We start from the raw sequence: 25,864 nt of genomic DNA on the forward strand, positions 1-25,864 counted from the left end.
AAAGGCCGTCTTTCCGCTCTCCTAACAAAAACTCAAAACTCCCGCCAATCTTCACCACCCGGCCTCAACCGGCTACCGCCGGTAACTACTTGCATCCCTCCGGTCGTCCGTACTGCGAAAACCTTCCAAGCCGATATATAGAAAATTCATTTTTTTTTCTCTCTCCAAAAGTTAGTTTCGTTTCTCTTCATTTATCTTTTTAACTGTTCTTCGTTACTTCCGTCGCCGTTAGGGTTAGGGTTTTTGATGAGGGTTCTGCGATCTAGGGTTTCTGCTGATCTCGATATCTCGGCAGCGGCGGCATCGACGGCATACGATCAGAGATCATGAGCGCTGTGAATATCACGAACGTCACGGTGCTGGACAACCCCGCGGCATTCCTCAAGCCTTTCCAGTTCGAGATCTCTTACGAATGCTTGATTCCTCTAAAAGACGGTACGGATTCTTCTGATCCTCCTCCGTTTGATCGGATTTCGATTCTTTCTTTTCTTCCTTTCCTGCAATGGTTCGAACATGGTGGGTTGATAGGAATTTGATTTTTTAAGTGGGACCCATGGTGTGTTCTGGATAGTTGGATGCCTTTATCTGCATTTGTTTCCTGAAGATCTTTGCTGGATTTGGAGCCAATCCCGTGTTTGAATGTCTGATTGAGTCAGATAGTGATAGTCAATGGAATTGCAATTTTACTGGAATAGGTCTCTGTTCCTAACTCTAAAGTCTTAACAGATTGCATCTTTAGCTGTTTCACATGAAATATGTGTTGTGGAAAAATGCCCGCATGTGATTAGTGTAAACACAAAAGAAAAGGGCCAAACAAAAAATAAGAGACAAGAGTCACAAAGATTTACGCGGTTTGACAATATGCTTACTTCACAGAGCGGCAACATAGAGCTTTCTTCTTCATTAGAAACAAGAGAAACAGAAATACAAGGCTTATCTCTCTCCTACCCATACAAGGAATACCCCAAAAGATGAACCAATGGAATGAAATGGAATACCTCTCTGCTTATTTCTCTCCCACCCATACAAGGAATAACTTAGAAGATGAATTAATGGAATGGAATGGAATAGAATACCTCTCTCTATACATGTTTCTCTTATTTAGAAAACACAAGAGGAGAGAGAGCAGTGGGCAAAATCCTAGAGGAACTAGGATTCACCAACACAAAACATAAGATGACAGAGAGAGACTGTTTCCTAGTAGATGTCTCCACGTCTCCACTCTAGCACCATAACAATATGCTCAACATGGCTCAAGTTAAAACAAAATGTAGATGGATTATGTTACCTCAGCCCAATGGGATGGGGTCTGTCCTCATGGTTCCATGATCAAGACTAATGATATGGTGGGCCCCACCATGGATGTGGGATGCTAAAAAAGTATCATGTGTGAGATTGTCCTAACCATTCAATTCATCATCATCTAAGCCTTATCCCAATTATTTGCGGTGTCCTAACCGTTCAATTGATGGTGTGAAAATAGGTAGCTAAAGGAAGTAACACAGTGACAATCCCCAATCAATAGGAAAGAGACCAAATATTGGATGACTAAGATCTCCAGTCTAGGAGATCTATGGGCCATGGCTGTTGACAGTGCAGCCCACAGGTCTATATTAGTTGGAGCCCAAGGATAAATACCATTTGTGTATGCTGATGATCATGTTCCTTTGCAGTGCAAGTGAATGATGAAAATGCTTTCTAAGTAGAAATCATAAGTGTTGTTTGATATTATTGCCAGGTGTCGCAACAGATTGTGTTACATGCCCAATTCAAACTAACATGAACCCATTTGGTGCTGATTATTTTCTATGAATGAGGTGGGACTGACAACAAGCTTTTCAATTTGTGAAAACGGCAGAATGGCGTAGAGAAAATATTGCCATAGATTGTGTTACATACCCAACTTAAACGAACATGAAGCCATTTTGGGGCTGATTATTCTTTATAAATGAGATGGGACTGACACAACTTTTCAAATTTCACTTTTCAATTTGTAAAGATGGTGGAAAGATTGGCTTAGAGAATTATGTGTTATATTATATAGCCTGTTGGACAGTTGGACCCACCATGCTTGTAGGTGTGGGAAGCTTTCCAAAATTTTGATTACAAAGATCAAGGTTTTCAAAATCGGTTATGAAATAGTAACGGTTGTAACAATTATGCATTACGGGGCCGAAACGACCGTGACAGCTGTTATAAAAAAAAGAACTATAATGGCCCTGTAACGGTCTGTAACGGCCCCGTAATGGTCCAAAAACATTTTTAAAAAAGGGTTGTAACAACTGTTATGGCCTGTATCGTAATGGTAACAACAGTGGCCATTATGGCCATCGTTATCATTATGGAACACCTTGTCTATTAAAGTGGTGCCATACTGGTAGTGGCTTTTCATGATGATATTATCAGTTAGCTTTGCTTTGGGGTGCTCCATTAGGAGGTCATTTGATGGCATGCCATCTTTGAGGTTTAACATTTCATTTTCCACATCGCTTTGTATGTATTTTTTACCTTTACCATCTTCTTCGGAGTTTGGATGTGGTATACTATTGTCATGTTGGATGTCTCTATTCCTTCTTTTCTTTGTCTAATTTTTAATAAAATTTTCACTATTCTTAAGAGTTTATTGTAACATTCAACCTTACATATAAAACAAAGTCTATATGCTTTGATTTTTATTTTTTGCAAAATAAGTTGCACTTAATTTTTCTTCAATAAACATTCATTCTTTTCTCTGTAGATTTAAGTGAACCACAAAGAGTATTTGTTGTATGATATTATGAACTTAGGCATGATAAATAGGAAGAAAATCTGTGATCTTGTCATGTATTTTAAGAAAGATTTCAATGCCATTACCCTTGTGCTCTTCTTCTTCTTCTTCTTCGTCTTCTTTTTATTATATATATTTAAATGAATACTATTGTGCTCAATTGATTACTTTAATATAGTTCACATTTATCTCGGTGTTAAGAACTTAATATGTATGGGTTTCATTCATTTTGAAGAAGATTGAGTGTTGTTCTTTTGACCAAAATATTCCCACAATTATTTGAGTTGGACACTAGCGATTAAAAGCCTCTACCATGCACGTTCTTGTATTCTAAAAAAGGTATTTAATAACGGTAACAACCAATGTAATGGCTAGCCGTTGATAATTATGTTACGAGCTGTAACATTCGTTACGACCCTATAACATTTTTTTTTTAATTTTAAATTTTAAATTTTAATTTTTATAATAAAGAAAAGGGGGTGAAAAATATTATAAATTTTTTAAAAAGAGAGGTTTCCAAATATGCATTCTTTTATGGTTTTAAACATGTTTATGATAGTGTAAGAGGCCATTCTTTAGTAAGAATGTTGTAGTGGGTTGTCCGATCATATTATTAAGTTGAGAGGCTTAGATCGACTTTAAAATCCTTTATTTAATTTTCTAAATGTTTAATATCAATGATACACTATAAATAAGATTTCATGAGCATGAATATAATGATGTGATGATTATATTTTTATTTTTATATAACCATTTTACCATAAATAACTGTATTGTAGTTGTATAGGTCCATAAAATGTTAACACATGAACTATGAAGTGAACTCATAAGTGATAAAGTGATGTCAAATGATGAATATAAATATAAAACCATTACTCACCATGCCATTACTCACCACTAGAAAGAAAATAGTGTTGCTTGTGGATACTCAACTTCAAATTTATAATCATCGGGCTGTGGAACGGGTGTTGCTTATTCATAATAACCAGAGTGGAAAACCATGTCAATGATAGCTAAGGACGACTGATCACGATCATCATTGTCATTAGGCATCTGTTGTGTTGAACTTGAACAAGAATAGCTAGTATCAAAGGTAGACCCATAATCATAGCCATAGTTGTATTGATATTGCTCATATTGTTGAGCTTGGGACTACGATGAAGGACTCAGATTTAGATATGGATTTATATATCTCTCATATTGTGCTCAATGTGGAACATATTTTGGAAGAGTCCAACAAGGTAGTGCCTTAGGAGCCTCCCTAAACTATTTGTAGTCATATTCATATCCATAAGTTGTTTGATGTTCTGTTGGTGCCCTGTCTCCTTCAGTGCCACTAGTTGATGGGGACATCACATTACAGATGCCATTACGCACATATTAGAGGAGGGTCTAAGCCCCAGCGTCCTTGTGGCTAGGAAAGTACCCGTTTAAGTCTTGAGGAGTCGAAGACCCCACATAACATGTAGGTTCCGTGGAGGATGTTTTTGGACCGTTGGATCGCGAGGACTTCACGATCGGACCGTTGGATGCAACTTGATCGTAGCCCGCCGTGATCGCGAAAGTCTTCAGAGTTCGCCGGATAGTCTTAGTTTCTTAGGATTATAGTGATTTTTGTTTTGAGTACTTAGTTTACTTTTTGAGATTTTATTGGTTTTATGCTTTTATAAGGGGTATTTGTAATTTATAAAGTATGGCTTTAAAAACAAACATGTTTTTCATTAATTGTCTTTTTGTAAAATACTAACTTTTAGACTATAAAGGCTTGGATGTCCAACCCTAGCCCTTTTTTTTTAAAAAATGTGAAGTTAATGAAAAAGCTTGAAGTTCTCCTCTCTCTTGTGTTTATGGAGAATATGGTGTGAAACCTCATTCGATGTGAATCCGAATGAAAACTACCTTGGTGTGAAGCCTTGTTTATCCATCTCTTCTCTCTTCTCAAGCTCCAAAGGTATTTTCTTTCATCTCTTCTCTCTTTTCCTCTCAAATCTTCTTCTCCTCTATATTTTTTCGTTTTCTTCTTAAACCCCAACCATCCCAACCTACACTCGAACAAAAAGTCCAGTCATTTGTGCGAATCCGTACGTTCGTACAACTATACGGACAATCCATACATACTATTTTGTGGACCTCACTTCAGCCATTTTCTTAGATCATTATTATTCGTTCTTTGACCAAATCCTAACTAAAACTCTAGATTCCCCTTTCAAATAAACCCAAATTTCAGATTTTCCCATTGTCCAAACCCTAACCTTAGCCCTAATTTCCACAAACCTAGAATCCTTTAGAATTCCCTTAGGACTTAGGTGATTCCCTTTAAAATAGTTTTACCCTCATGTTTTGGATGGAATTTCTTCATTCCACCGGGCTTATTTCGAATTAACATATTACTAGTACCTTTGTATGAGCATATGGTAGCCTAGGATTACATGTAATTGCTTATTTGATTAATTGTTTGGTTTATGATGAGGTTGCTAGAATTTCATACTTTTGTTGCTCATGTTTTAAACTAAAAATCTGATTTCATCTATCATCCTATATTAGAAAACCATCCTGCATCACTAATGCTCTCCTCCTCATGATGCTCCTTTGGCTGGAGGTATCATGAATTGGTACACTCATAAGTTTGGTCTTTTATGCTTTGTCGATGATCATCGGTTTTGAATTGTGTGGACGACTGTACCCCATGTGCTAAGCGGCATTAGCAGTAGGACTGTAGGACCAAGTGTGTCATCATTATCCATCTTGGCTTCGCTGCTATTCTTTTCTTCGGTTAAATCTTTACTAACCCTTTCCAAAATAGCTACACGATTTCTCGCTTGCCTGCGCGAAATGCCATGTCGTCTACGTCGACTTCCTCAATCTCCTCTTTTACTCGGTTTTCTCTTTTCTCAGATGAAGATGGAAGTGGATCATTTTATCGCAGATGTAGTCCAAATTTATTGGTCAAAAGTTTTCTTGAATCTGGTTCGCCTTCCATAATTTCAATTTCATGTTGTAATGCCTGTAGACGAGTTGATCTATTGTCTTAGCTTGCAACATTTTCCTTTGCTTTGAATGGACTAGTGCAAAACAACTCCGGTTCTTCTCGCGGTGAAAAGAAGTTGTCTGGCTCAAAACTTTTACTACTATTGTCTTGAGAGGCTTTGTATTTTCTCCAAAATGAAGCCACCATTTAGCTATATAGAAATTAAAGAAAGACATTATGTTGTGTATGCAATAATAATATTTTTAAATGCATTATTCTTCATCACTAATCAACTCATGACCAACTTCTATTGCTGTGTTTTCTCGTTTCTAGGGTATCAAACAGGGGCAATAACTAGAGAGTAGAGAGTTTCTCTGTCTAAATTGGAAATGAGAATGAAATTCATCTTTGTAGAAATAGAACATTTCCTCAAACCCACAAACACAATAATTATAGTGTTCCCATTGGAATGCATCTCCTTAGTTTCATTTCAGCGCATCCAAACATGCCCAGAAGGTCATTCCCTTTTAAGATATTTAAAGATCAAAGCTTACATGAATCTTTTCTCTATGCTAGTCCTTTGGAGCTATGTGATACTATCAAAGGTTCTTTTCATTTGAAGTATGATGATAAATTGTTTGTACATATGTATATATTGGAAATGCTAGTGTGAAAATGTTTTAAGCACAAACGTGGAGAAGATGGTTGAAAATTGGCCCAACATGGTGTGTGCACGACATCAACCTCTGTGCCCTACCATAAATATGGGACACTAAAAAAATTAGACTGATCCAATGGTTAGGTGGGTTGCACCATGGGAAACAACAAAAAGCTCAACAACATACAAATTCAAGTGGTGGGCCCCACTTAATTGTGGTATTGGGCTGATTTCGGGTGTCCTATCAACATGGTGGGGCACACTAGATGTACAACTTGGATGAAAAATGACCATATATGTACAAAGTCAAGTGGTGGGGTGCACCCAATGTTGTCAAATCGCATATGCAATCGCATGCGAACAACATATGTCGCATATGCGATCGCATATATATATATATATATGAATTTTTTTTTGAAAAAATTGTTAAAAAATAGGAAAAAGTTCCCTAATTAGTACACATGATTGGATTGGGTTATTTTACTTATTTCATTATACTTTGGGTATTTCAATAAGTTATATATTTAATTACTTATATTATATTTATATAAAATTTAACAAAACAATCAACAAGCTACATTAAGAGAGAATTAATTATTAAAAACTTCAAATATAGAAATTTTATTGATAAATGGATAACTTGAAACTACTCATAAGTTACAACTTACAACTTAATTTATAAAAAAAAAGCAAAACTTACAAAATATAAAAAATAAACATACTTGAAATAGTTGTAGAGAGATTAGAGTAAGAAAGAAAGAGGTGTAAGAGAGAACAAGTGCGAGATTTAGAGCTTTGGAGTAAAAATAGTGAAAATGAAGGGGATATGAATGCCTACTTATAGACAAAAGTGCACCAAACTAAAAATAAATAAAAAATAAAAATAAATTGACTGTTGGGAAATATGCAATTGCATTTGTAGTATGTGATTGCATATTGGTTGCATATTAAAGTATGCCATGACATACTTGCCAGATTGCATATGCCATAATGACATATGCGATTTGATCCAAAATATGCGCATATGCGATCCCATTTGACAACAATGGGTGCCACTAATATTGGAATTGGACATTTTTTAACATCAATTCATCTTAGTGGGGTGCAATCGATGTTGATTGATGCAGGACATGAAATTCAAGTATGATGTGTAAGATTTTCAGGCTTTAGATCACACTAGTTCAGAAACAATCACACAAAATTCCACGTCCCACATAACGTCAAGCACTCAATAAGGGGAATCTATGCGGGTCCAGGCCTACGCATGCTAGGGCTGGATCAAGTAAAATTATAGACCAAATAATGCTCAAAGGAGAGTAAATTCATCCACACATGCATAAAAATATTTTCCTAATCTCAGGGATTCATAGGTTCAATTCAGGGAACCTTAGAGTTAAAGAAAAGGGATAGAAATTGGGGATTTAGGACAATCTAGGGTTAGGGTTAGGAAAAGCAGGTGAGAGAGGAGTGAAAGAGAGGAGAGAGAGAACTTGTAACCAACCCGCGCATGTAGACAGTGGGTTGGGCTTGACGCACGTGTGCTAATGGCTGGCCGTACGTGTGTGGGGCCCATGAACCCAAAAAAAGCCCTCTTGGGTCTGGTCGGCTAGGGCTGAGGTTTATAATCTCCAAGTTTCAAGTTGATCCGATGTACGGTCTGGGTGTGGTGCTCCGTCGAAGTTTCAGCCCTCTTGCAGGGCCAGATTCTGAAATTCTGCTGAAGAGAGGAAAGTTGTTGTAATAAATGACAGATTTGTAGCGCAGATGATTGTGGGAGATGAGAATGAGAGCGAATCGGGATAGATGTGGCTTCACACCACGGTAATTAGCCTTTCAAAGAAGGGAGGGCTTCGCACCTAATTAGGTTTTCATAACTCGGAAAGGAGTAGGAAAACACACCAATTTTTATTAGTCTTCATTAAGAAAAAAGCCTACAAGGGTTGCTATTTATAAGAAAACCCTATACCCCTAAAACTCGCGCCATGTGCACAACCCATTACTTGGCGATGAAGTAAACATAAATAATAACTAATCAAAGTAATCTAAACCATCCATGATATTCTAAATAACATTAATAAGCAAAATCTAAAATATGATACTAATCAGACTAGTGGGCCACGATCATGAGAATCCATGATGGGCTTTATTTGACTATCGGACCCATTCCAACGAACCAAAACTTAGTCTTCTAATTAGGGGCCCCTCCCTGGACGTCGTCATCGATCCAGATTGACGGTGGGGCCCTCCTCCTCTTTGCGTACATGCGTGGGGGGGAGGGGAATGTGCATGTGCGCAAGATGTCCCCATCATTGATGACATGCACACTTTCTATGGTTGTTGTCACCCCCATCGTTCCCTATGGTATGGTCCACCGGATGGTTGGATTGTCGTATTTTTGTTACCCCAACTGCACATAAAGTGATTGAGTGTACTTGATGTACGAGACTGATTTTGTACTCATTTTCAACTGTTTGCACCACAACTTTGTTAAAAAAGTTTTCACACTAATATTTCAAAAAGAAAAGTTTTCACACTTGCATTTTTCTATATTTATGGGATTTTTATGGAAAAATGCCTCTCAACTCTCAATTAATGATTTACCAAGAGCCTTTAAGTTTCATATTTACAAAACCGTGCTTCTCCCCTTACAAATGGGGGTGAGAAGACTCTTTTGCCCCTCATCCATTTCTTAAAAGGGGAGAGCGGTTACAACAGGTTGCTCGGCCAACGAAAAATCCAAAAATGATTGTGTAAATTTTGGAAATCCTTCTCACTATACACGTGAAAGGGTTGTATTGATTGGGAGCTTCCGTCTAATTATGGTGTGTCGTAAAGGCCATTACGTAAAGGTAATGGTGGCAACTGTTACACGTTACGGGGTCATAATGGTCGTAACAGCCGTTATGTAAAAAATGACCTGTAATTGTCGTTAATAGCACGTTACATCCCCTATAAAGGCCATAATAGCCTCGTAATGGTTTATTATGGGACATAAATATTTTTCATACTTTTTAATCAACATTACGGGGCAGATATAGGTTTTTTGGTGGTTTTTTCAATAAATAAAAAAAAATAAAAGAGAGACTGTAATGGCCGTTACGGGGCCGTAATAGCCGTTATGTCCCGTATCCTAAAGGAAATGGTGGTGGCCGTTACGGAACACCTTGCATCTAATAGACTCTACAATGGATTGAAAGATTGGTATTAATAGGCATTCGACCATCCATCTAGTGGACCCTTCCATGCAGGCATGGTGTGCTGTAAATATGTATAGGTAACGGTGGCAATTGTTACACGTTACAGGGTCGTAACGGTCATAACAGCTATTATAAAAAAAAATACCTGTAACCGCTGTTAACGGCCTGTTACGCTCCTTGTAAAGGCTGTAACAGCCCCGTAATGGTTTGTTATGGTGCAAATACAGGCTTTTTAGATTTTTTTAAACGTTATGGGGCATATATAGTTTTTTTTTTCAATAAAAAAAGAGACCATAATGGGTGTTATGACCCGTATCATAAAGGTAATAGTGGTGGCTGTTATGGCCACCATTACCATTATGGAATACCTTGCATGCAAGCTTATCATAATTGTGAACGTCTCACTCATTTAAAACATCTGCCCAACAGTAGACCCTTGTATGTTAACATATACCCATGGATCGGCAATCAGGATAAAGTTCTGCTGTGTATTCTCCATGGATGGTTAAGAAGTGAATGTGGCAATCAGAAGCATTGCTTTGGCAGGCCATCACATGGAGAAGTGGACTTCAATGGTCACAGCTATAGCTGATATACGAAAGGCACGGTTCTAGTAGTTATCCCCATTGAACCATTAAAATGGCTGTGGTTCAATCATCACTCCCTCTTTTCTTGTCTGCTTTGACCTGATGGGCCCCATTGTGAATGGACCATGGATAGAAAAATAATGGGTAGGATCTTTAGTCTGCAAGATATTTCAATCTGGTCCAAGCATATAGAGGTCTACCAGATCAATGGTATGAACCAACAAACCTTAGGCCCCATTATTATCAACTTATGACTTGAGATCTTACAATGTGACTTCTTGTATGATTCTTGATCCTAAATTATGTAGCATCAAACGGCTTGTGTTGGTACAAGTGGGGCTCATGGTTCAATTATCCAAGAGCATAGATTCTTCTAAATTGGAGAATCCTAGCCTCATTTGGGTCACTTGCAATCAGATGGTTGAGAGGCATTCAATGGAAAGAGCTAAATCTTGGACGGCAAGAATTGCTCATCTTGATGATCAAATGATCCACTGATTAGATGGGTCACCTGTATGTTGAGTAAGCCTGATGGTTTTCCATTGATTACAGTGATGCAACCCACCTAATCAAGGATACAACCCTCGTTTGGGTCCTGATAATTAATATGCTTGAGTGTTTTGCTCTTGCCTTTTGTTTGGGTGTTTCTTTATTTTATTTTTAGCACTTAACCAACTCTGAACCAACTGTTTTTCACATGCACGACCAGGTTAACTCTTCCTTCTCGGGTCCACATGAAATACCCTTCTTGTTAATTTTATCCTCGTGTTCCCATACATCCATCTCAACAAGCTCATCTCTGTAAGGTTTATTCTTTCATGTTGTGATTAGGACCATCCGGTCTTTAAACAGTGTCCATGAGTGGACCCAATTGTTGCCTGAGTGATGACTGGGCTAAGATGATGGTCTGATTGTATTGGGACCCATGGACCCAATCAGACGGCCTAATGATGCGAGGTTTGGGTTGGAGAATTGGTACTAACAAACTTTGATTTGGCAACACCTAGATTATCCATTGATTGGATATTGGTGCCCATCGATCCAATCACATGCCCACATTATCTTTTACAACACAAACCGTGGAGCGTACTTTGGGGTACTGTACAATGGTACAATCCAATAAACCCATATGGTCATGTATACAGACTATAGAGAAGTGTTATTGGAACTCCTTATTTAGTATATTTGTTTATTTGGTTCCCCTATTTTATTGGAAGTTACAATAGATTGTGTTTGAGTTATTTCAGGAAAGGCTATAAGGACCTAGGTTCAAGCATCTTTCAAAAAAATAAAATAAAATACACCTAGGTTCAAGCCTTGGCATTTTGCAATTAGGAATTTGTGCATACAAGTCTATAAATAGGCACATGTATGGAATCATAGAGGCCTGCTTTTAAGTATATTGATTGGATTAATTCCTTCCACTTTGTTTCTTGTGCTATAAACTCTTTTCTAGAGGCGACTCTTCTAGAAGACCTAGGGAGATATTTCCTAGGGTTTTATGGCGAGACTCCACATATTTATTGTCTTTCATTCTATTTCTTTTGTTTCTACTACAATTGGAGTGATTGAGAAGTTTGAAGCATATACAGAATTTGATCATCTACTTGGTATGTTTTTAAATCATTATCAAGTAGGCTCATTTCCACACTAGTTGTTTCACCATGTTGTCTCTTAATTGCCCAAAATGTGGCCATGGGAAATTCCTATGGAATCCTTAGGACTTGACATTAATTCTGTTGGTCTTTAAAAAAAAACATTCTGTTGTTTGGTTTGGAGTGTAGTTTTTCATGGAAATGTTAAAAGGTCAATGGTTAAATGGCATCAAGTTTCTCTCATAACGTTGGAAATCTACATGTAACAACTACGATATGTATGTTTTTTTTTTTTTTTTTTTGAATAAAACCTTGGAAATTAAAATCGATTTTTGGACCCTCCTCTCAAACTGTGGAGATGTTAGATATCCATGGGTATTGATTCTTTTCCAAAGTTTTTCATCGTTTCTGAATAGGCCTTTTCATTAGTGTGTGGTGGCCAGACAACTTTCAGAAGGCACTTCTCCACTTCATACACCTAGTTGAGATTATATCCTAGCTTGAAAAGATTTAAACAGTGTAGCTGAATTGGTAGGGTCACTATTAGGTTCTCAAGTGAAGGCTGAAAAACGGCAGATCTGGGTAGCTTGTTGAGCAGGATTGAGAAACTCGGCAACAATCACTGTGGTTACTGGTTTTGGTAATAATAGCAATATTATTCATAAATAATGAATGCCACTATCAATCATAGAGGGTCTAGACATCATCACATCTAAAGCCTCATCCCAACTGATTGCAGTCGGATACACTAATACTGTCTTGCCATTCCACTCTATCCTGGACCATATCCTCAGTTAAACTATAGGTTGGTGCAGTTCTTAGTCCTTGTTGCACCTGGCCCAACTGTCTAGTTTCCCTCTTCTTGTTATTTATTGGTACTACTCCAAAGTTCACTCGGATGCATCCATTTCTAATGCTTCCTTCCTCATCTTGCCACTCATCCATCTCACGTTCTCATTTCAGCTCTCGTCCTATGAATGTTTGGTTGCCCAACATTCTGTCTCATAAGGCATGGCTGGTCTTATAGCTATTATATAAAATCTCCCCTTCAGGTTGATTGGGATGTGATGATCACACAAAAACTCCAGAGGCACAACTCTACTCATCCACGTAGCTCTATTTTATGAGCAACAATCTTCTCATTGTCTCCTCTCTCATGAATTACTTATCCAAGATGTTGAAAATGGTCATTTTGGGCACTTATTGGTCATCAATCTTAAGTAATTCCTCATTTCTACTCCCGTTGTTACTAAAATTGCATTCTATACTCCCTTTTCTTTGACTGATTTTAATACCTTAAGATACTAAAGTGGGTGATTGTGTGCATCCGCAGGGAATAGTCTCGCCTTCAAAAGGGGCGGGGACACCTTGTCGTCATTAAAAAAAAAATTTTAGGTACTAAAGCATCCCTCTCTAGTTGTAGCTTTAATTTTACTCTCTCCCCTGCTTCGTCAATCGAAACTATGTCATCTGCAAACAACACACACCACAAAACCTCTTCCTATAAATGTAACCACTGTAAAAAAAGAGTTAATTGCTCAATGCCGACCCCTGGTGTTGGCCTATAATAATTGGAAACTCACTTGTCCCTCCACTATTGTTCCTCACACATCTGTTATCGTTCCCTCATAAACATGTTAACTTAACGACCCCTTTCTTTCTCGTTACCTGCCAGGTTATCTTTTTAGGGACACCCCTATTGTATACTTTCTATAAGTCAATAAAGATCACGTGGAGATCTTCCCCTCCCCACGTTTCTCCATCTGCTGTCTAAGCGGGAAAATAACCTCAATGGTTGACCTTCCTGCAATAAGTCGAAACTAATTCTCAAATGCATGTCTTGTGCTTTAATATTTACTAGGATTGTCATTTGTCAATGGGCACCCAGACCTATGGGTACCCAATGGACCCTACCTGATTTAGATGCTTCTGGGTCATATTTCCTGGACCTAGTTAGGATTTGAGTCAGGTTTAGATGGAGCGTCATAGGTGCATTAATCAGCGTCCAACCATGTTGCTTCCAACAAAAATCAAATGGGTCTCGGTGGGTCAGCTCTAACATCCAGGTGGTATATTATTGTACATTAATATTGGTGATGCATGTATCGATGATATCACGATTAACTGAGTTTTTTAAGGTATGGTAGAGTATGATTTTTGGGTTATACTTCATAATTGTATGAGCAATTTGGATGGTATAGATTGTCATACAACTATCATGTGCATGTCATGGTCCATCAGGTGGACACACTGTTGATTCCCTAACCTAAAATCAGGCATGTTTATTTAACAGGTGGGCCACAGTTCATAAAACATATGGACAATTAGAAAAGGTCTGTTTTATCTATCCATTTATTCCACACACCATGGTCCACCTAATGAGTTTACTCAGTACTGGGCTGAGTTATGGGTGATAATATCTACATGTTGTGGCCCATGTTATGGACCACTCAAATTTTGCAATAGCGTCTAATGCTGGCACATGCAATGGTGTGTAGATGTCCAGGCTATACGGGTAGGGGACTTGCAAACTTGGTGCAAAGTTCCAAAAGCCCAAAATGCAGAGCCGTAGACAATTCAGTTACAAAATAAAAGAGTTGCTGACAATTCAAATTCCCAGGCTAGGCTCATAGGATGGTTCACTACCATTTTTGAAAATGATGGTGACTCATCCTCCCCACATGCAGCACTCGTGCACAGCTATCCAGGCCATCTAAATTGTGGGGCACATTTTTGGATGGGATCATGTATATAAAGTGACACTGCTGAAGAAATTCTAGCCATCCAATTGATGGCTACCAAATGGATGATTAAAAGTAAAATAGTTATGGCCTAAATTCCAAGGGAAAAATTAGATGGCTAGTATAATTTTCTCATTGTATTTTTATGCTTTATCCATTGTTGGGGTAGAGTTTTGGATGGTCTAGACCACCTAAGGTATTCCATAACGGTAACGATGGCCGTAACAGCCACCATTGTTACCTTTATGATACGGGTTGTAACAGCTGTTATGGCCCCCGTAACAGCTGTTACAGGGTCTCTCTCTCTCTCTCTCTCTCTCTCTCTCTCTCTATTGGAAAAAACCTGTATCGGCCCGGTAACGGGCCGTTACGGGGCCATTACAGCCTTTACGGGGGACGTAACGGGCCGTTACGGGGGCTGTAACGGCCTTTACGGGTCATTTTATCCATAACGGCCGTTACGACCTTTACGACCCCATAACGTGTAATGGTTGTCACCGTTACCTTTACGTAACGGCCTTTACGGCACACCATGAGACCACCGTACAGCTATGTAGTGTCCACGGTTGAAGAGTCACCACCATTTTTCGAATAGTGCATAACTATGATACGAGTCCAATGGTGCAGGGTCTCGAACTATTTCCCTCGAGTTTATTTGATACTTTGGCAGTGTGTGAAGATTGATACACATACACTTAAAATTGTTCACATCGAATATCTGGAAGCAGTCCAAACCGTGAGACCAAGCATAGATAAGCCATCTACTCAAAATCAGTTTGATCGTATGGGCTTAAAGTGTGGTGAATGGGCATTTGTTTGTTAAGACTGTTGTGTTGACTGTATTTCGTTATGGCTGCCAATTACAAGTGCACCGATCATGCAGTTATAAAACCAAACAAGTGTATATTTTAGTATATTATCGATCTAAATTAGGGCACTATATGAACAATTTAGATTTACTTATTTGTATGACGCACCCAGTTTATTATCACCTATGCATCAACCATCACAATTTGCCTAAGTATCATCACAATCTGCCAAAGTATCAAAGTTTTTCTCCTTCCAACTCAACCTTCCTCCTCCTACCTGTAGACACTCGTATTCTTGAGGCTGCTCCGGTTCTTTTTCGCCAATGCCTCACTTATATGCCCAATTGTCCTTATGTGCACTAGCTTATGGTCATATTCACTTGAAGTGAACCCGACCCAACACGAATGTGAATCTAACTCAACCTGGCCCAAACCCAACTTGAAGGGTTGCGAGATTCGTTGGGTACAATCCCAAACGGTGCTGGGTCTGGGTCTTCAAATACGGGATATGACCTGAGAGTAGTTGGGTCAATCAGTTTGGCAATGGGAACACTAGAACCTAACCTGAACCCTACCCGTTCAACCCAAATATTTTCTCGATCACTCTTATCCCAAAGTGATAAGTATAATCCATGATAGTTAGTGCAACTCTATATTATATTTATAAATAGGTACTGCATACTTTCACTCCGTTTGTTTGGCTTCTTCTTCAACTTTATTTTCAATCTTACATTCTTATTAAACAGATTTGTCAAGCAAAACAACCAGTATCTTCTATGCACTAACAAACCTCTATTAGTATATCATATGGTCCCGGGGCCTTTCAAGTCTTCCATCTTTCTCAATACTTCTTTCACTTTGACATCCTAATCCTGCGAAGGTATCTATGTCTCTGGCCTCATTTGAGTGTAAGAATCCTTTTTTTAAAAAAGAGAGGCAACAGAAAATTTATTAAAAAATTGCAAACAAGGTGGAAAAGAATACAACAAAAACAACAAAAGGAAAGAAAAACTAAAGGCCGAAAAGGGCTACAATGGCGCAAGGGACCAAATCCTTCAAGCATGAAGTCTACTCAATTATCAAGTCAACGCTTTTTGAAAGATTTGATTTGCCGGTTCTGACTTGTTTTCAAAATACCTCTTGTTTCTCTTTCCCTAGATAACCCACAAGGTAACCATGACAACCAAGTGCCAAACTGCCTTGCCTTCTTTACCAACGCCACCTTTGTCCCACGAAGCCAAAAAGGAGGAGATGGAGGCAGGCAAAAGCCAACAGATGTTAAGAGTCAATAGGAAAGTCTCCCAAATCTTCTTAGCAAAGGAGCAACAGATAAATAGATGATCCACTAACTCAGTGTCCATCATGCACGAGACATATTTGGAAGCACCATGCCTCTCTTTCAAAGGCTGTCCATGATGACATCCTATTCCTATCCACCAACCACACAAAAGCCTCCACTTTTGGGGGAGCTCCATAGTTCCAAAACTGAAAGTTATAGTTAGGGGGCGAAGGGGATGCGGATAGCTTCCTGTAAAAACAACGAACCGAGAAACAACCCGATTTGTGATCTCTCCATATCAGGGAATCTGCCTCCGAATCTCTCAAATTGAATCCTTCTATCTCTAATCTCTCGAATTGGCTGTCATTTAACTAGTTATAGAAATAGTTTCCTCACCTTTTGTTGATCTTATTGTTCTTAACTAGTAACACTGATGTAGGACAATTAACCACTTGCTCTAAAAGCTTGAACTGTTAGAGTATGACGAATTAATCTCTTTATCTCATAACCCAAGCCCCACATCTCATGGGTTTAGGACGTCGGCCGAACCCCTTCGTGGGTCTCAAATTACATGGGCTGCCCATCCCGAGTGTGTCCCCGCATCCCAAGGGCTATCCCATTCGAGCCCAGTGTGAAATGCGCATTAATCACCCCTGGTGAGGAGTCTCGAATATGAAACTTTCTCCGTGGGCCCCAAATCACATGGGTCACCCACCCTGAGTGTGCCCCTGCATCCCACAAACGATCCTACTCGAGCCCAGTGTGAAAATGCCCTTGTATTAATCACTCTCGGTGAGGAGTCTCGAACATGAGACCTCCCGCTCTGATACCAATTTGATGCAGGACAATTAATCACTTGTTCTAAAAGCTCAAACTGTTAAAGTATGGCAAATTAATCCCTTTAGCTCATAGCCCAGGCCCCATATTTCATGGGTTTAGGAACTCGGCCGAATCCCCTTTGTGGGCCCCAAATCACATGGGCCGCTTACCCCGAATGTGTCCCCGCATCCCACGGGCTACCCCACTCGAGCTCGATGTGAAATGCGCATTAATCACCCCTGGTGAGGAGTCTCGAACACGAGACCTTCCCCGTAGGCCCCAAATCACATGGGTCACCTACCCCGAGTGTACCCCTGCATCCCACAGGCAACCCCGCTCGAGCCCAGTGTGAAAATGCCCCTGCATTAAACACCCTTTGGTCATCACTCTAAACGCATCTAAGATGATCCATGTCCCTACCCTTCCTGTCTCTCATTTTTGCAAGTCTGAAGACATCTTTTTCACCTACTCTTGTCCTAATTTATTATACAAGCTATCATATTATATTCCTTAACTTGAGTCTTACGTATTACTTTCTAAGTGTTCTTTTTGGCATATCTATTTTCTTCAAAATTTTCCTTGTTTTAGTCCCTTGTTAGGCCTTGAAACATGATCTTTTCTTGCTAATAGCTTTTTGGATCTCATCATTCCACCACCAAGTTTCCTTGTATGAGTTGCTTTACTTTCTATGTAGTCCTAAGCTTCTTTTGCCACTTTCTTAATATACTTAGCTATTTCATTAAAAATATCATTAACCTCTTCCTCAACATTCTTCTTTCCTTCTTCCATCAATTTCTTACGAAATAACATTGTTTTCTCCCTTTTTAAATTCTATGACCTTGTTTTTGGATACCCATTAATTTCAATTCCTCTCCTTCATCTCTTGATGTAAACATCCATAACCAATAATCCATGTTGTGCGGTCAAACACTCTTTTGGTGTAACATTGTGTTCTTTATGTATTTAGCATTATGTCTTTGGAAGTAGAAAGTCCATCTAGCTTGTAGATGATGCACTTTTCAAAATTATTAAATGTTCATTTTTTAAGTATGTGTTTGTTAGAGTTAGATCATATGCCATGGAAAAATCAAGGATAACATCTCTTATCTGCTTTCTTTAAACAAAACCATATCCTCCATGTGCCCTATACTATCTTTTCCCACATAGCCATATGAGTCTCTTACTACAAATATTCTCTCCCCATTTTAAATTCCTTGCGTAATATGTCCATGTTCTCCCAGAATTTTCTCGTGATTTTATCCTCTAACCCTACTTGTGGCATGTGTATTAATGACATTGATTATCTCCTTTCCCAAAATTTATCACTTGTACCTACATTTTTTGGCTCCTACAATAAAATATTAGAAAGCCTCACAAACTAGTTGTATATGAGAATTTCATGCAACTAGCTGCATGTGGGGTCCACCATGGTGTGTTTTTGGCGTCCACCCATCCAATAGGGTCACCCCACCATGAAAATGAGAAACCCATCCAACAGGGTCACTCCACCATGAAAATGAGGCAGGTAGGCCACACCATTGAAAACAATATACCTCGCTCTAGACCTCCAAATTCACATTGTTCTCACCTGCTGGTCAGATTGGACTGATTTCTGTGACGTCCCATGATCATGATGAGGAGACACTACTGCATGGGATGTATGCTAGACAACACCTTGTTGGATTCCACATATAGCTGTTTTTTGCATCTGCAACTAGTTGCATATGAGACCTTACTCCAAAGGTATATGTAACACTTTGTTTCTTGTTTAGACGGACAGGTATCTTCTGCTGTTCTACTGAGTGTTGTATAGGGAAAGAGGGACGTGGATTGTGTGTGGCAGGCAGTTGGCCGCAGCTTGTTCAGCCATGATGTGGTGCCATGTGCATGTGTTAGAGGTGGGATTACATTGAAAAGGAAAAAAAAATGTCATTTTGTGTGGTTGAATCTTTACTTTTCATTGTGGATCCCACCTTTGACACGCACAGATGATGCTTTTTCATCAGCTCCACGTCATGGCTGGATGAGGTGCATCCAGTTCCCATTACATGCAAACCAAGTCCATGAAAGCGCTTTTGCCTAGTGAACTATGCATGATTTTGCCTCCACGTATGAGCTTCATTTTGCCTTGAGTTGAGGCATGCCCAAAAAGCATTGTCCCTTATAGGTGTGTACAATACTGCATTTTGGGGATAAAGGGGCATTTGGTGAAAGGGGGAATACTGATTATTCCCATCCTTCAAAATATTTCCAGAAATAAATATTCAGTGAGGTGTGTAGCCTTTCCTGGCACTTTCGAATGTTGCCTGTCAGCTATGCAGTAATATTGGACCCTCGGTTTGCTAAACTGTGGTAAATGCGATGCCGGGAGGGAAAGAAAAACTGGGGAATACCATTATACTCCCTCTGCATTCCCCAAGGCATCTCCCAGGGCCTCAAAGTTCACCTTTCGCTGGAAGTCTCTGTGGCATGAAACTTGTGCAGATTTTAGTAACTAATAAGGGTACATTTGGTAGCAACTTCTCTTTCAAAATAGAACTCATGTACACTTTAGAATAGCTTCTATTTTGTAAAAGAAGCTGCCAGAAGTAGCTTCTGGTAATGTTACTAAACACACTAAATGTGACTATTCAGCAGTACCTTATACTTCAATAAACTATTGTTGTTCATGCTTGGTGAAAATTCTGTGGGGATTAATCTTATGAAATCTATTGCCATCACTTTATCTGCTTCTGCTTCTGCTTCTGCTTCCAGATGATAACATGTCCATTTCCTGCTTGTTCTTCACAGATTTAGAATGGAAGCTCACGTACGTAGGATCTGCTGAGGATGAGACCTATGACCAACTCTTAGAGAGTGTGCTTGTTGGGCCAGTCAATGTCGGCAACTATCGTTTTGTTTTCCAGGCAATTCTTACTGACTTGTTTAGCCAATCCTTACCTTCTGTTTTATTTTTCTTGATGTCTCCCATATTGATCTGCTGAATTACAGTGTATGATGTCCTTTTTGCACTGAATTGTGGGTGCCACCTTTGAACAAGTGCTTTTGTATGCATAGTTCTAAAACTAGGTGACTCAACTCGAACCTTGTCCAAGTCAACTCAACTTGATTTTGGAGTCAGGTTACTAAGAAACTCACTGAGAAGTGAGTCTTGGTTTCAACTTGGCTAGAACTGTCGAGTTGGCTTGCTGACCCAATTAGCTCGATGGGACTTAGCGTAACTCAAACTGAGTTATTTGCTGGGTGAGTGGTTTTTTAGTAAAAAATTGAAAGTGGGAGATGGGGTTTGAAGTCATGACCTTGATGAGTGTGCAACATCTGTCAATACTCCAACTACTAATTGTTGTCCATTTTAGCCTTTTTTAAACTTATTCGTTTTGAAATATTTACATTACTGAAAAATAATTTTAAATACTAAATTGTTGTCCATTTTAGCCATTTTAAAAACTTATTCGTTTTGAAATATTTACATTACTGAAAAATCATTTTAATTTGGTAATTAAATATTGAGTCCGAGTCTTCGAGTCAACCTGACCCTCCCCCAGCTGGATATTTAGTCAAGTCGGGTTTTCAAGTTCTTGAACTATGTTTGGATGATGTGGTGGCACCATGGAGTGTGCTAGGCACCCATCTGGCTGTTATACTGTCTTGCCGACGGATCTAGATCCCCATGTTGGTGATGCACCATTTAATAAATGGTGTTGACTCATCCTCTGAAGACGTAGCACTTATGTACAACATCCAAGTTATGGATGGGAGCATTTTCCTAAAACCACATTGATCAAGTAATACTAACCATCCAATTAGTTGCTATCATGTGGGTGGTTAAATGTAAAGTAGTGAATGGTTCAAATACAATTGGAGAAATCATATGGTTATCACATATTCATAGTGCAAATTTTCTCATTATGATGCTCCATCCACAGCTGTGCAATTGAAGAGCTGCCACCATTTTTTGAATGGTGCAATGACATTGGAGTCTAGCCCTGAAACTCATGGAAGAACTTCTTTGCTCTTATAGAAACTAATTGGGTTCCTTGTTGCAATCATGCCAGGCTGACCCACCTGACCCATCAAAGATCAGGGATGAGGATATTATTGGTGTGACTGTGTTGCTGCTGACCTGCTCTTACCTGGGGCAGGAGTTTATTCGAGTGGGCTACTATGTGAACAATGACTATGATGATGAGCAGCTAAGAGAGGAACCACCCCCAAAGGTGCTGATTGACAGGGTCCACAGAAACATTCTGGCTGATAAGCCCCGGGTCACAAAGTTCCCCATCAATTTCCATCCCGAAACCAGTGAAAATGGAGGACAACCCCCTGCCCCATCACCAGATCATCCAACCGAAGCAGCAGCACCACCGCCGACAGAACCTGAGCTTCCCAGTGAAAGCTAAGGAGCTGGAAATGGAACTGCTTGGATGGCAGGCTCCAGATCTGTCCCCATTTCAATACTCAGAAGCATCTTCGGGACTGACATAGATGAGTTGGTTGATTTTTGTGATGCAACTCGGTGGAAGTGTATAATATAGTTTCTTTTACTAATGTGTGTTGTCAGATACAGCGAATTGCTCAATGCTGGCTGGTTGCCGTGTAGCAGTTTCCCTCGCTTCTGCTCCGAGGTTTTGAAATATGCAATCCAGAAGTTATTATTGACAGTCGGTAAGCTCATGAAGATTGCTTTCAGCTTTTTCTGTTGTGTTCGGCTTTTGGAGGTATGTAATTCTGGGATTCTATTTTGTACGACTGGTGTCCATGGTTCGGCAATCCAAACTGCTGATATGATGTGCCCCACTGTGGATGATAATCAAACCAAAATACTGCAGATTGGGAGATCCTAGCCCTTCAACTTGTAGCCAGTTAGTAGTCAATTAAGAAAGAAAACACAGTAAATCTCCACATTCAGTAATTAAAATTGCCAAAGATTGATGGACTATGATATTCCAAAATGGGAGGTTGATCGCACACGTGGCGTACATTATGTGGCCATTGTATCAGCAGTTGGATCCTTGCAACATGAACTGAATACCCATATGTACGGTAGATATTCTCGTGGACTGTCATTGTATTGCCTATAGTAGTTGGCGATGTATGACATTTCTGTTTGCTCCTACTGCGTCAATGGAGACTACCAGTCAAAATACAATCTTGATGTTTGAAATCATTCACTCCAATGGGATTGATGGTGGATGGTTGATATGGTGTGCCAGATTGTCTGATTTGGATCTGTGGATGTGTTGGGTGCTGTGGGTCCCAACGTGATGTATGTGTTTTATATCCACGCCATCCATCCATTTTGCACTCTCATTTTGGGTTATGATTCCAAAAATAAAGATCCAAAGCTGATGTGTTGGGCGCTGTGGGTCCCAACGTGATGTATGTGTTTTATATCCACACCATCCATCCATTTTGCACTCTCATTTTAGGTCATGATTCCAAAAATGAAAATCTGAAGCTGAAGTTGACCACACCACAGCAAACAGTGGTGATTGAATCACCACCATTAAGAATTTCTTAGGGGCCACAAAAGTTTGGATCAGTCTGATGTTTGTGTTTTCCATTCATCCAGGTCTGAGTGACCTTATCAAGAGGTTGGAAGACAAACAATTACGGTGGGCCATAGGAAGGTTTCAACGGTGGGTGTCATTATCTCAACTGTTTACTGTGGTGTGGTCCACTTGAGCTTTGAATCTACTTCATTTTTGGGTTCATGCTCTAAAATGAGCTGGAAATATGGATAGACAACATGGATATAGAACACATTCAACATGTTGGGCCCCACAATGCCCAACACATCAACAGCACCCTAATCCGACATCCCTTGGTAATATTTGTGTGAGTCCATACTAAACAGGTCTCACATGATAAATCCGATCACGAGGATTCTGTCTGCTTGGCTGGTGATTATCATCGTTGGGTCAGGAAGGCTGCATATGATAGTGGTATTGCTAGGAAGTTGAATCTAGAGTTATTAGGCGCACATGCATGGACAATAAGGCTATTGTACACACCACACATGCGTCAGCATAGTGTTAGTGCATACGTGTGAGATCTAATTCTTCAAACATGTGAATGGGTTGTAGAAAAACGTCATCGAGGCCTTTGTGACCGTTGAAAACTCTTTCGGGACCACAAATGTTTTTGATCAAGCATATATTTTTGTTTTCCCTCCATCAAGGTCTGTGTGATGATCTCATGGATATGTTGGATGGCAAATAAAACATCATAGTGGGCCTTAAGAAGTTTTCATCGGTGGGCATTCATTCCCCACCTTTTCCATGATGTTGGTCTACATGAGCTTTGGATATGCATCATTTTTGAGCTCATGATCTAAAATGATCTAGAAAAATGGATGGATGGTGTGCATGAAACACACACATGACCTGGCCTCATAGAGCTTGGGCCACATCGTGAGCTCGGGCCACATGGTATCATTGGATATTGCTACGGCCATATGTTCCTCGGAAAATAGGTGGGGCCCACTGATATTTTTGAGAAATTCACTCCATTCAATCATTTTTTAATCTCATTTTAGTACATATGCAACCAAAATTAAGGTGGATCCAAAACTCACTGGGGCCATGCAAAAGTAAAAACTGCATGAGGAAAGAGTCACCTTGATGTTTATATGCCATCCAAACCGTTTATGAGGTCATTCTCATTAGGATGAACTGGAAACACAAAAAGCTTAGCCTAATACAAAACTTTTGTGGCCATACGAATATTTCAACGGTGGTTGTTCAATCCTCACCGTTTCTTCTATTGTGGCCCACTTGAGTTTTTGATCTGTTTGATTTTTATTGCATGTCCTAAAATGAGCTAGCAGAATGAATGGAACGGGTGGATTTCTTAAAAACATCACGGTGGGCCCCACCTAGCTTCCCAGGTAGACACTTTCTGGAAAAGGCTTTTCAGGAAATCCGCGTTCGCCACTGGCTGGTTGAGATTCCGTAGTGACCCCTCCAGTAATGTTTGTCGGTGCTGGTCGGTGCTATATGGTTCCCACAATAATGCACGTGTTTTATTTAAGCCGTACATTCATTTTGCCAACTTATTTTAGAGGAAGATAGAATATACGAGTCAGATTCAAATTTAAAGTGGACCACACCGTAAGAAATAGTGGAGACTGTATGCTCACCATTAACAACTTCTTGGGGGTACACAAAAGTTTTGAATCAAGCTAATATTTGTGTTTTCTGTTCATTCAGGTCTACATCATCTAATCAACAGGCTGGATGGCAAATAAATATTAAGTGGGCCCTATAAACTTTTCAATATTAGGTGTTCAATTACCACTATTTATGTGGTGTGGTCCGCCTAAGATTTGGATCTACCTCTTCTTTGGTCTCATTCCCTAAAATAAGCAGGAAAAATGGATGGACGGCTTGGATAAAACGCATGCATAAGGATGGTCCATAGAAAACCAACTATCACCTCCAAGTAGTTGAATTAAGCCGTTTAAATCATGGTACCAAGTGTAAATTGATCATGAATCCAAAATTAATGTTATTCCATTGCCTAAATAACAGATTTGTGAACATTTATTCAACAGTTAAATGAAAAATATCCAAAGGTTCTTTTTCCATAGACAAGCATCCATGAATGAGAGGGTACAATTGTCCAATTAATCTGTCATATTGAGATTGTGACTTAACTATGGAACTCAATCTAGCCAAAAGGTCCCTTTAAAATTTTTAATTTGGGAGCATTGCTAAACTCACATGCATGTGTAATAAGCTTATGTACATGTCATATATGTGCCAACATGGCATCATAGGTCCTAGGTCCAATTCATCAATTGAAATGGTACCATCATATCACATATGTGAGCTTTAGCGCACTTGCATGTGTGTCCAGCTAAGCTTGTAGTCTCTCTTTAAGACAGTCCTATTTTCATCTATTACTTTAAAATAAGGGCACATTGGTCATTTCACATTCATCAATAGGTTCAAAAGCACAATTCTGTACATTTGAAAGTTAAAAGCATCTTTTAGAAAAATCAACAATTCTAAGAAAATTTTCAATAAAAATCCCTAAAAGTTACTCGTTTTGAAATATTTACATTATTAAAAAATCAATTTAATTTGCTAATTAAATATTGAGTATGAATCTTGGGATTGACATGACCCTCCCCCAAATGGATATTTAGTCAAGTCGGGTTTTCAAGTTTTTGAACTATGGTTGGATGGTACGGTGGCACCATTGAGTGTGTTTCTTTTCTTATACTTTACTTGATGATGCATGCCGTTTGCTGGTGATTGTGCATTCGCAGGGAATAGTCTTGTCTTGAAAAGAGTTGGGCACACCCTGTCTTCATAAAAAAAAAAATAAAAAATCTACACTTTTTCATTGAATTTGCTTATAGTAGGACACACTTTCTTTTTCTATTCTCACACCATTAATTTTTAAGTTGCTTGTATTAAACCCAAACTTTTGGTATA

At 39.2% G+C, this 25,864-nt stretch overlaps 1 protein-coding gene across 1 annotated transcript; it reads left to right on the top strand.

Moving 5' to 3' along the window:
* Positions 1-29: 29 nt before the first annotated feature.
* LOC131237710 (histone chaperone ASF1B-like) lies at positions 30-22,081 on the top strand. The gene is made up of 3 exons (XM_058235631.1): positions 30-435; positions 20,211-20,326; positions 21,476-22,081. The coding sequence occupies exons 1-3, from the start codon at positions 327-329 to the stop codon at positions 21,818-21,820; spliced, it is 570 nt and encodes a 189-aa protein (XP_058091614.1). The 5' UTR covers positions 30-326; the 3' UTR covers positions 21,821-22,081.
* Positions 22,082-25,864: the final 3,783 nt, after the last annotated feature.

This window comes from Magnolia sinica, chromosome 2, assembly GCF_029962835.1.
Source record: "Magnolia sinica isolate HGM2019 chromosome 2, MsV1, whole genome shotgun sequence".
NCBI lineage: Eukaryota > Viridiplantae > Streptophyta > Magnoliopsida > Magnoliales > Magnoliaceae > Magnolia > Magnolia sinica.

Bases quoted from the DNA above. Each gene is read 5' to 3' on its own strand.
- LOC131237710 (XM_058235631.1), top strand. From the start codon at position 327: ATGAGCGCTGTGAATATCACGAACGTCACGGTGCTGGACAACCCCGCG. The intron at 436-20,210 runs GTACGGATTCTT...TGTTCTTCACAG, and splicing joins CTTGATTCCTCTAAAAGACG to ATTTAGAATGGAAGCTCACG. The intron at 20,327-21,475 runs GCAATTCTTACT...CAATCATGCCAG, and splicing joins ACTATCGTTTTGTTTTCCAG to GCTGACCCACCTGACCCATC.